This window comes from Meleagris gallopavo, chromosome 3 (genome assembly GCF_905368555.1).
Source record: "Meleagris gallopavo chromosome 3, MGAL_WU_HG_1.1, whole genome shotgun sequence".
Classification (NCBI taxonomy): Eukaryota; Metazoa; Chordata; class Aves; order Galliformes; family Phasianidae; genus Meleagris; species Meleagris gallopavo.
In genome coordinates this window covers 25,001,220-25,014,418 of record NC_139406.1, presented here as the reverse complement: position 1 = coordinate 25,014,418, position 13,199 = coordinate 25,001,220, and the positions used below count along the sequence as shown (strand labels likewise).

At 36.0% G+C, this 13,199-nt stretch overlaps 1 protein-coding gene across 4 annotated transcripts in view; it reads right to left on the bottom strand.

The window, feature by feature from the left end:
* Positions 1-13,199, bottom strand: part of SEMA5A (semaphorin 5A) — a 316,919-nt gene that overhangs the window by 116,498 nt on the left and 187,222 nt on the right. For all 4 annotated transcript variants that reach the window (XM_085220463.1, XM_085220466.1, XM_085220462.1 and 1 more), the window contains 2 exons: positions 6,411-6,696; positions 2,966-3,101 (listed from right to left, as the gene is read on the bottom strand). In XM_085220463.1, coding sequence (XP_085076589.1) covers positions 2,966-3,101; positions 6,411-6,696 — 422 coding nt within the window. The remainder of the gene's footprint in view (positions 1-2,965; positions 3,102-6,410; positions 6,697-13,199) is intronic.

Below are 13,199 nucleotides of genomic sequence, written 5' to 3'. Positions count from 1 at the left end.
AGCATAAATAAGCAAAGCAAAGTAATCAGTAATTGATTTTAACATCTTTCTATTTAGGTCTTCAGTTAACTGAGGACAGGAGATAAATGCTCAGCCCATGTGAGTATGCAAACATTTCCATGTTTATTTAAATATTATTGCATCAGAGAAGTAAAACATTACTTCACTACATTTATCACAGTGATGTGAAAGAGATACTCTAGTCATATCTTTATTCTACTATGTCATAAATGATACTATGAATTGCAGCAAAATTCAACCAGTTATTTTTTTTATCATTGACATTTTATCAGTCTGAAATTAAGCAATCACTCCAAATACACAACCTTAAAAATAAAATAAAACAATTTCAATCAGTAATTCCTTAATGAGAGAACCTATGATGAGGCAAGACAGTTAATCAACAGGAAACAATTACTACTTTTTTTTTTTTGCTTTGTGAATACCCTGCATGTCAGGCCAGTGAAAAAATTAAGCAACTGTGCCAAACATGAATTTATCTGAATATATCAAACTAGAAAGATTCCAGCTAGAATGCTCATAGTACACTGTCATTGGTCTTACAATGGAAAATGTCCTGTGTAAAGAGAAAGCGAGCTCTGGAGAAAAACAGTGTTTTTAAAGACTGGGACTTCAGTGGTATTCCAATCTGGAAAATATTAAATCAATATAACTCAGCCTTGGAAATACAATGTCTGATGTAACTATCACCACCCAGAAGTAGTCTTCCTTCACAGTCACATGCTTCTGTCTCTTAATGCTGAGCAGCTGAATGCTCGGAGGATAAATAAAATTCAGAGACTACGCAGACAAAAATTCAAGTATTTTACCATAACCACGCTGCAAAAGAAAAGAACTCATTTTGGGAAAGGAAATCAGTCGTTCAGCCAATGTACTATCCACTCTCCATGCAATATGTATTCTAGAGTACTGTGAAGTCACAAAAATGGTTACATCCAGCTCTGTGCATTAGACTAGCTTCTGGTATATGTCAGCACTGTGCTTACAGAGCCAGAAATCTGACAGAAAGTTCAACTGAATAAAAGATAGCACCAGTGAAAAAACAGAAGTTTGGCATCACTAATGATACCTAGAGAACAGTTAACATGAATTGGCTTCAATATTGCGTTTTAAAAGGCCATGTTACAGCTCTTAAGAGTAGCTCTGGCCTGCAAAACTGTTCCATGAGATCTTATACAACCACTGCTGCTCTTCTTGTAAATTTGATAAAGAAAGTACCAGCCATATTAAAATCAGCCAGACTACCCAAGAAAGGAATTTCAGCACCTCTATGCCTGGACTGGGAGCGAGAGATGAGCACTGGCAGTACAGTACAGTCTCAGATTGTTTTTAACATCACCGTTAGACTGTCAGCTTCTTTTGCTTGTACCATTCCATATGGGATGCACCCACAATGATTACTAATGCATTAGTAAAGGTTTTGAAGGCAGAGATGAATGACTTGCACTGGAGTCGCACTTAGAAAGAAAGTTTACGAACGTTTACAAACAAGCCTTTCTTCAGGATTCCTCTTCCAGAAGTTCAGCCTTACTTAGATCCTCTTACAGTCAGTACTATGACAAGATAAATATTTTTGCAAAATGCAAAAAGTAATAAACAGATATAGCCTGCTTCTGCCATATGACTTAATTAAATGGTGTTTTGCCACTTGACAATAGCACCAAATTCAAAGTAACAAGGCTTTGTAATTGTCTTGTAATTCAGAGCAAATTTAATTCCTTATTTTCCTTTGTTTGCATAAATTAGGAAGTAGCTAAAACTACCTGCAGTCTCTGGTGGGTGGTTCTGTTTTATGCCTAAGACCTCCTGGCCCTTAACAAGAAGGTGGGGAAGGTTGTCAAAGAAGCAGCATTGAACTCCTGAAATCATAGATGGAGAATAGGGGAGAGGCCTAGAGGAGCAGGCCATCCCCTGCAGCCATGGCAACCACACAGAGCAGAGGCAGTGAGTGACCATGGAGGAGCAGCAGAGATGAAATGTTATGAACTGACCACAACCCCAATTGTCTGGTCCCCTGCCCTGCTCAGGACAAGAATGTTGTAGAGGGTGGATGGGGAAAGGTGGTTTTAATTTGCTTTCAGTTTCTCATGGCTCTTGTCTGTTAGTAGTTGGCATTAAATTAAAATACTCTCCCGATTCTGACTTTGTTTAGCCTGTGATGCTAATTGGTGAGTGACCTCCTTGTCCCTGTCTTAACCCATGAACTTTTCATCATCATACATTCATCCCTCTGTCTAATTGAAGAAAGGGAGTGAGAGAGCAGCTGTGTGGTGCTTATCTACCTACCAGGGCTAAGTCACAACAAATGGCTATGTGCTTACCATAAATATTCCATTATTTTTGTTAAAAATTTCTACTGACTGACTCTCCTTGAACTAATTAGTTGTATACTGTCAGCCAACCACAGATTATTACAAGACCTGAGGCTGACAAATTCAAATAAAGAGGACACCATTTCACAAATTATTTTACTCAAACTCCTCATGAGGAAACATATGTAACACTGACTACTCCTCCTTTTTTCTTGTTCTCTTTTTTTCTTTCTGTCAAATAATGTTTCCTTTCCTGATTGTAATAGCACACACATAGTGCAAAAGAAAATAGCAATCTGATTACATTTGAGATAGAAATTAATGTTGCCTTGACAGATAGCTGTGTTCTGACAGAATATTGAAGTTAAGCCTTTTTTCCTCCTACTCTTGAGAGAACATCACTTTTCAACCCAAATTATTTTGTGAAAAGGCAAAATTAACAATGCTGAAATTGGGGGAAACTCTTAAGCTTTCTTCAGTTTTAAATTTATTTTCAGTTTTAAAGACTCATGCTGTAATGTACTGGAAAACTGGTCTTAATAACTATGAACTACACAACATTCTGGGGAAAAAAAAAAAAACAACAAACAAACCAACAACATACATATCATCTTTCTCATATGTATCTGTACCTGAAAATTTGGGTTAGGATTGGGATATGGAAGCCAAGCAGAGCGAGAGTTTTCCTGGTACTTGAAGGGTCCATTAAATGCCTGAGTTATGGCACTCAAGTTGAAAACACAAACTGCTGAGGCTGCTATGCTGTTCCTGCAAAAGAAATATAAATATTAACTTGGATAACAACATTACAAACTCAATTTGCTGAAAAATAAATAATATTTCCTTTTATTGATGCTTCGATCCTTCAAGTAATTAACAAAATGGATATGGTCAACAAGGAGAAGGTATCTCAGGATAAAGATACATGACATGCTTACAGTGGACTTAAATTTTTGGTCACCTTTGCCAATTAGCTCATGTGGGAGAAACTCAGAACTCTCTACATGTGCTGCTAGTCTAGTATAGAAAGGCCAGACTTTATTCCCACATATAATCACATGTATCAAGGACATGTGATTCTTCTAGTTTCCATGCACAGGATACAATTATTCTTAGGGCTGCTTTCTTCTAGGCAGTACAAAGAGTCAAGGATTTTCAGCTTATGTTATTTTTCTGGACCCCTGTGTAAAACACCTGAACAAAAACTCCATCTTTCAAATGATGTTTTACTGAAAAAATAATAAAATTAAAATTAAAATTAAAATTAAAAAATGAAACACGTCAAGGGAAAACAACCTGGCCTGCATGATTTCTAGATCTCCTGTTACAAGAATAGACAGCAGCCAGGCCAAACATACAGTTTCCTGTTCTTCTCTTGGAAATGTGGTAGACAATAATGTAATTTTGCACACTGTAAACAGTATAAGTCAGTGACTTAGAGAGGTCTTAACCTGAAAAACTTTTCCACAATTTGAGATAATGGCATAGTTAATAAAGGTGGCGGCAATAGTATATATTTGCACTGCAAGTAGAACTGCTAACAATTGATCCACATCACATTCTTCTTATTTATTCATTTATTAAAATTATTCCTGTTTTACACAAGCCTACTATAAAAACTCCAAAATTATGGGGAGAAAAAATAATCCCAGGCAATCAATTCTTAACAAAACTTTTCAAAACTGAAAAAAAGAGAGATATTGATTTAACAGCAGGATGAAAGATCAGTTTTCTTATTTATGCTTGTCACACTTATTTCAAAGAATCTCCAAATCCTAAAGTTTCAGGCTAACAATTTCTGCAGAATCAGTTATCAGCGGATTTGATAATACTCTAAGTATATAGATTATCATTAATAGCAGCTAACAAATACTATAACAAAACAGAATCTTCTTGAATTTTCTAAGTCTTTAAAAGTCACCAGATTGATGATTGTACATTTTCAAATGGTGTGAAAGAAACAAAATCAGCTTCATTATGAAGCAAGAGTTGCAATGGACTTAATAGTCAGCCACACATAAATTGTGTAGTTTTTGCTAAAACTCACAATACTTTTATTCATAGAAATGCTTCAGGTCATCCCCCACAGAATGATTCACAGTATATATGCAAAAAATAAGCATTAGTGTACAATAAAATCATTGCAATTCTGAAGCTACTGAGATCGAAGAATGCTTAATGTGGTTTGGTAGTACCTCAACCTACATCTATGGAAAGGAATATGGTGGTCTCCCTCATGGGAAACTCCAGTGCTTATTCATCATCAGGTTTCAGGGCTGAAATCATATGGGTTGTGCAGATATCTGTGAGACACATGCAACTTGGGGAAGTAATCAAAATTCTAAAAAGATTTCCACAATATTCAAAATTTTATGTATAGTATTTGATGACAGAAACAAATATATTTTAAATGGGAAAATAACAACAACAAAAAAATCAGTTGTAATTAATTTCTCTTTGAATAGTATGCCCCTGTTGGACAAGGTAGAATGCTAAACTATTAAGGAAGAAAGAACTAGCAGCAAAGTTTCAAATGCTGCCTGCTTTCATGTAGCAAAGGTAGTCTTACACTCACAGATTCCTTCTCAAAAATTGTGGCAGCCCTGACCACTTTACACAACCTCAGAGCAAGTGGAATTTGTAGCATAGGCAATAGTCAATAGTCGTTCTGAGATAAGCTTCCACGGACAAAGCCTTGAGGATTTTCTGGAACAGAATTCTTCTGAACCAGCTTTTCATGGTAGCTAGTAAAAAAAAACTAACCAGCACCAAATTTTCCTATTCCTAGTAGTCCTAACATCTCTTCTATTCTCTTTTTAAAAGAAGAATTTGCTTCAATACATTTCTCCAGTCTAAGAACAGAGTTTAAATTACCGTCTGAGTCAGGAAAGGTCACAGCCTGGTGCAAGCTGCCCCTCACAAACCATGCTCACAGCCTGAGCTGCCAGGAAAAGGGTATGAAAGTCTGTAAGACATCTTTGATATGCTAACATCAGACTTACCAAAAGTATGAGAAATGAACTAAGGCCCAAATTCATGCTCACTGTCCAATCAACTTAGGTATCATAACTTGCTGGCATTCATTTGTGACTGTTGCTAACCGGGTAATGTACATTTACAGGAAGTAGATAGGTATTCGAGTATTTAGAAAGGGGCACTGATAAATGCCCATTTTTAAAATTTTAAAATTCTAGGCAGAAATGACCTATGCAGTAAGAAAATGCAGGTGGGCAAAAGAATCTGAAACCAAAAAAAAACCGTGTTCACACAGGCTGAACATTGGGTTGTGCAGCTTCAACTCAAGGGCCACTCTCACTTAGTGACAAGCAAACACTATTTATCACGTTTTAAGTAATTGCACATTTCTGAGGCAAAGTCATCTTTCTTTCCAAAAAGTTAAATAACTCTGACTATCAGAGCTGAGAGTCTAGAAAGCTTTTATGTAATTCACAATATTTAATTTTCAGACTAAACAATACCATTTTAAATTTTGTCTTGTTGGTAATAGTGAGTCCAGCTGAAATTAGATTAAACTTTTGGTTTGATACTAAAGCACAAATAAGAATATGTTAAGACTAATTTTTAAAATTGAAGAGAATCTCTCTGTATTTGTTTGGGTCAAGTTAACACTTATTGACATGGTAAACTTACATCATGTCAATTTTATGATAATGTGAAATTATAATTACAAAATATTTATTTCATAAATACATAATGTATTTATGCTCAGAAAATAATGTGTAACAAAAAAGTGCTTGCAAGAATAAATGAAATAGGCATAAAACGTACAAAAAAGATGATAAAATAGCCTTAAGATATATGAAAAGGATGACATAATAGTCTTAAAACACAACTGCCTCCTTGAGGTAACAAAATATTAAGAACTGTACCTTCCTTCTATACACTTTCAGCAATTCCTATGGGATGCATTTGATGCTGAAATCTGTTCATAAGACTAGGCAAACAGTAGTTTGAAATTATTGTGTTCACTTGGCAAATACAGAACAGAGAACAGCCCAGAAGATTTACTTTTTATTTTCATAAGTAGCAAAAAGATATATCATGGAATTTACTTACACATTAGTGGTAAAAATCCCATAGATCAAGTCCAATTCCGGCAGGAAGAAAGTGCTCTGCAGTTCGTTGTAGTAAAATGGAATTTCTCCAGGACGAGAGCAGTTCAGCCGAGCTTTCATGAAGGTAGTCCAGGTATCCTCCAGCACAAACTTGCCACCAATATCATTTTTGCACACTCGAGCAGCACGAGAGAAGACTGTTTTGCCACAGTCATGTTCAACTGCATTCTCTCGGAAGAAGAAGTAGGTGAAATTCCCAATGTCATAAGATGACACAAAATTGGGTTCTGAAAATAACAAAATAAAAGATTATTTACTGTCTATCAGTGATAGATGCGGTCATAAGGACATGAAAGTTTATCTTCAGACATTACTATTCAAAAAACATACCTTTTATTTTCCTTGTGGGGAACTAGCTGTTTCATGGCCCTTTTACATGGGCTAGATGGGCTCTCTCTGCTCTGGGTGTCTGTGGCATGCAACTGTGCTAGGCAGCCATGGCCCAGCTCACTGTTGTCTACCTTCAAGAGCATCATCAAATTTTTCCTCTCCACGACGCTAGCAGGTGTATTCTTACTGTGTAACTACTTTAATCTTTCATGTTAGACTCTGTTTTTGCTTTGCCACCATGCCACTCTAGATTACCAGAATAATGGATGGTTACTAAGTGTGACTAAGAATACATTCAGTGGCTTTAATGGGAAGAAAGAGAATTCTAAGTGACAGCATTCAGTGGTAAAGTAACAACATCTCAGTTCTATCTCATTTAAAAAATTTCTAAGTAGATAAAAGGAGTATATATGATATAAGGAGCTAATAGTGATACAAATCAGAGAATAAAAAACAAACAAACTAGGCAACAATGTATAATTATAGTTCTTGAAAAGAAAGAATGAGTAGATATCAAAGACAATAACCTTATAGCCCATTTTCCATAAGGATTACTAGGACTAAGAAGACTGCCTGAGTTTAAGAGAGATCGACAACTTGATGAGTTCTTATAAGACAGACATGTTAGATACGTGGATTTGTGGAGAAGAGCCCCCCTTGCATACGGAATCATTATTAAAAAAACTGGTGCCTCTAAAAAACAAGTAAAAATTTTGGTTTTGTTACATTTGTAATTTTATTCTAAAGTAGAAAACAAAACACAAAACAATCTTTCTTTAAAAACATCCACTGTGACGCAAAACTCCAAAAAATGTTTAATAGGTGAACATTTGATGGCCTTACTGTATTGATAAAAGCTGCTGTGATTGAATCTCGGCATTTGACAGGAACACTGCTAACTTGTCAAAGCTTTAAGTGGAAGGAAAGGAAGGAAGAAGGGCAGGAAAGCTGGCATTTTGAACATTTTTCCAAAGACAGCTCAGCTCCCAGGTTATACAGACTCTTGTCCTGTCTGAGAGTCTTCAAGGAAGTTTTTGTCAGCAATGGTCAACAGCTTCCTAGATATCTGAAGCTGAGTAGACATTTGAAACTCTCCCACTCATCCTCAAAACTTTTACTTATGATCCTATTAAGCACGTCCTTGAGATCTGTCTGTAACACAACGCATTTTCCCAAGACTCAGTTCTGCATATTGAACACAAACATATTTGGGCAGAATTTGTCAGTAACGCGAGCTCTCGTAAGTCACGCAGTATCAGTGTATTGTGTCTTAAAAAACAAAGGCATCAACACCACCTAGTCATTGTTTTTTGTTAATCTTTAATGTATGTTACTTTCTTCCCTCTATGCAGTATTCTTTTAGATTGTTCTTATATTCATGGAAGAATTTCATGGAAAAAAGGCATTCACTAGTTGCACCGACTTGGGCTGATCCTCCACCATACAAAAGTTAGATCCGATTTAAAGAAGCATCTACAAGATGTTAAAAAACAATGCACTCAAAATAGCAAGAAAAAGTAAAATTTTCTGTGTTTGAGTTTTTATAGCCTGTAACCCTATCTACTCTTCGAAATATTCTCAAAAATATCCTGATTGGTAGATTCTACTCATTGGGCAAATGTATCCATTTGATCCGCATAGAGGAACATGCTGTACAACTGCTAAACACAGAAGCCCTGCCTCACAGTCTGGCCTGATCATGATGCTTGTCAAGGGAGGTCCAATGGCCTAAAAAGGTCTTTGCATTTCCAGAAAAAGACCTCACCATAGGGCCAAAACATTATGGGAAAAACTCCCAGTTAGAATAATTAATTACTGACAAAATGTTTATAACCTGTAGGAATACAATTGATATGAAATGCATTCAGAATATTTTTAAGATTCTTGAAAAATCCACATAAATCTTGCATGAAACTATTTTGAATATGCACTGATAATCATAGTTCTTATATAAACAAAAACTAGTATTTGTATTCCAAAGATTAAAAATTGAGAAATACCCTATAATCTGCAAACACCTGTGCATATACTGTACTTTGATTATGAAGTAATGAAACTATGACCTGCACTTGAAAGTTGTGAAAACTGTATTATCTCAGAGCTACCTCAGGGAATTCTGTGGATCTGGAGGGATTATCATGTCAGGCTTTTTTTTTAAATTTAATTTTCTCTTTGGAAAAAATGAACTGAATCACTTCAAAGCTTGAAAGGAAAAATGACATACCTGTCTAGGAAAATTTGTTTTATAAGTTTCCCAATATTGTGCTGTGAACTGCTATTTGTTGACATGAAGGACTTGCTACAAAGGCTTTTAATACAGGAGAGGAAATTACTTTTATTTCCTGCTGAACTTGCAGGAACAAATTTCCATTTGTTCTGGAAGAGTAAATGCATTTCTTCTGTAAATGATAACAAGTGCATAGCATTCTGGTATGTCACAGGATACAGATAATATGGATCAACATGAGACAGTCAATCTGTAATAAAGTCATGACTATTGTAAATGATCTTTACAGTTTATACATTTTATATATATATATGTATATATATGGATATAACATATAACTTATGGATGTGTGAGCTTAGTAGATGTTCCCAAACTAAAAAGAATCAACGTAATTGGAAAAGCAAGAAAAAGAGTTTATCAAAACGGCATGACAAAGTTTGCCAGTGTACAACATGCAACAATTACTACACAGATACGTGAGTCCAGGTACTGTAACACTGCAGTGCCAGTTAGTACTGCCTCAGGGCAAACACTGCTGCAGCATGCTGTTCCTGCAGCTTGCTTACACACCGCAAAGCCCAGGAATATCTGTAGCTTCCTTCTTAAAGTAGCATGACTTTGTCAAATAAAGGAATTTTGCCCACACGCTCTTGCAAGCCATCACAAAAAAGATGACCAAACCACACAAAGTCAACATAGCGCTTCAGTCAGAAATAATCTGTTTTTCCAAAGGTTGAGGACAAACCTACACAGTCTCTGTTCATAACAAAAAGGCACTTACTAAGAAGAGGCAATGTTTCCCATTAGATTATTTTCCCTATCAACCCATCCATGGATCTCAGAGACCAAAGAGATCACGTCTATACTCACTGTCTTCAAGCTGATGCTTCCTGACATTGCAGACTTCTGGTGTATGGCCTAGCTATGGCTCTGACATGGAGTGCATGCTGATGCTGCGCCCTGGAGTACAGCATCCTTACAGCACAAAATCAGGGGTGTGCTGCACACCTGGGAAGGCAGCAAGAGGTCATACCACAGAGTTAGGGGCTCTGGAGGGAAACCCTAAATGAAGTGCCTCTTGGCAAGAGCATCTAAAGCAAACTTCTCCCTGAGTCATGTCCAGGTTTTCAACAGGAAAAAGCAGCTGGAGTCCAAAACATGCCTGGGAAACCGGTCAACAATCAAGCAATATGTATGATATTGTATGATCAGGGATAAGTATTATTTCCTGGCCTTGGCAAGAAAGAGTTATGATTTCCACTGAATACTCCTATGAGAAACGGCCACTAACATTTCAAGTGAGTTGTGTTCAGAGACCCAGTCAAAAGAGAACTGAGCTCCAGAAATCTGAAAAGAAATCTGAAATTAGAAGTTTGATACATCCAACTGCAGTTATAAGTATATATATATAGTTACAAGTGTATATATATGTATAGTTATAGGTATATATATATATATATACTCATAACTCCAAACACATACACATACACATGCATATATAATATTCAAAATCCTAAAAATCTAAATGCTGGTCTAGTGCTGAATGACATCCATCTTCACTAGATCAACAAATCACACTCTCATTCTGTCAGTCTCCAGAGATCCATTTGGCCTCTGAGGATTCACTTGATCCAAGTATTTATATTCAGCAATATAATTAATGGCATTAAATTCTAGAAACATGCATTCAGTGGTATTTTTTATGGTGGGTTTGGGTTTCTTGTTTTGTTTGTTTTAGTTTGGTTGGTTGCTAGTTTTGTTTTGTTTTTAATAAGGTTCAATTTACCACTAAAAATGATCCAAAAAATGGAGATAACAGCAAGAATTTAAGCTCCAAATGTGCTAGTCTTTTTTTTTTTTCTTTCACCTTAGTAACGTAATTAATGAAGTACATTTCTTATTTGCATTTTGCCGTCTCAGTACTTCTTTTGTAATTACATTAATTTAGTATAACTCTCTGCAGCTGTTGGAAAACTCTAGAGATCTTGTATTAGGCTGACCCAGGCATTGCTTCTCAAGAATGTTTAAGGACAAATCCTAATCCTAAATTTTTCCTACAGTGTTAAACTCCTTCAAAGTAATACATAACTTGTAATCATCATAATTACAAGCTCACAAAGTGAAATGGAAAACGTTAAGTATCTGAATAAAACTGGTGGAAATCATTGCTTATTAGCAGCTCCATGTATTACAATCATCTAGGAGACATGCTTAAAATGATAGTCTGTACTATAGTTGACACCCAGCTTATTTTTACTATTTTTTTCTCCTCAATGCCTCAATTCTCCATGGTTTTTTTTAATACTTTTTCTTTAGTTCAGTTGAAGGTTTTATGAGCACAGAAGAGCAAGGACTACAAAATATAGTGAAAACATGTATGTCAGACAGCTTTTTTTCCCAATCTTCCCGATCTTTTTCTTCCCAAATCTTCTAAATTGCTGATAGTTTCTTTAATAAAGTCCAGTGTAATCACAAAAGTGGATGCAGACATTAGATATGATATTCTCTATTAATTTCTGAAATATAATTATCTGTTTCCTCAAAAATAGTTCTCACATATTATATTACAAAAGCCTTTCTATTATCTGTTGTTTATTCAAAATAAACCTGCGTCATTTTCAAGGTAAAGTGTTTCTACAGCATAGTATTTTGTAATTTGTAATTACATCATTTTCTTGATGCAAATTAATTGGTTGCAAACTTAGTGGTAGAAATCATTCTTTACTCTGATCTAGTACCTACTTAAGTCCTTGAGAGTCCAATCTGGATTTCAGTAGGCTTTTGGTTGCCTGCATGCACTGGATAGGTACCCTGCATAACAGGATACTGGGGAAGTGGGACAAGGAGAGAAAATACAGATCACTACTTAAATTCTCCCAGAACCTGTAGAGGTTTGGGCTTTATGGATCTATCAGTAAAATGCAGAAGTTTGGATGCTTACTTAAAATGCCAATCATTTTGACTGCCTTTTCTCCAATTTTTAAATTCTTTGCTATTTTTACTTTTTTCCCTTGATTTGGTTTTGCAGGAAAGTTGTCAATCAAAGGTCTTTCCTTGCCAACTTGAACTTAAGCGCCTATTCCAGCGCTTAACAACCCTTTCTGTAAAGAAGTTTTTCCTGATATCCAACCTAAACTTACCCTGATGCAACTTGAGGCCATTTCCCCTCGTCCTGTCACCTGTCACCAGTGAGAAGAGACCAGCCCTGCTCTTGCTGCAATCACTTTTCAGGTATTTGAAGAGAGCAATAAGGTCTCCCCTCAGCTTCCTCTTCCCCAGACTAAACAGCCCCAGCTCCCTCAGTTGCTCCTCGTACGGCATATTCTCCAAGACGTAGGTTGAATAGGAAGTACAAAAACCACCTCTGTGGGAAGTATTACCTGAGTGAGGAAGTGCTATGAAAGTGCCTTGTAGTAACTTAGTCTGGCCTAGGACAAAGGAGGTAAGGGGAGGTGTCTCCATCCTGTGTCAGCTTGCTACTCCCCTGTTTTATCATTGACATCTGGGGGAAGATATGCAGCTTTGAAAGGAAAAACGCAGCACAACTACACAAATTTTGCCTCTGGTAGCAGCTCCAGTGGACATGCTTCAAAACCAATAGATATTTCCATTCTATTTTAGGATTATGGCAAAAAGAAAGGTACACACAAAGGATCAGAACCAACTGTATATGTGACAGAACCAAGAAAAAGTCATTATTTATCTTCTTGCAAAATAAACAACAAATTGTAGCATATGTCTTGAATATTTTCAATCTCCTGTCTGAAAGCTAAAGACCAAGCTGCACAAATCAACTGGATTTGAGTTACATAAAATATTGCATAAGAAAACTTGTTTCAGGTAATAACAAGGTTTTTCACTATAAACAAAAAACAACCCTGAATTATTGTACCCATTTCCATTAATGCTTTGAAGCAAAAGTGAAAGGATTATTTTTGTTCTTAGCTCATAATATCTTTCCACATATCCTTCTAGTACCAAGAGTTATAATAATAGTGCACAAACAATAAAGAGGATGGAGTTAAACATTAAACCCCTCTAGCCAGCAATCTGTGATAATTTTGCTTTTACTATTACTTGTGAAGACTAAATTAAGACTAAATTAAGACTAGGTTAGGAAGCTTTCTATTAAGCAAAACATTTAAAAAATATATCTTAGAAGAACTATTTTCA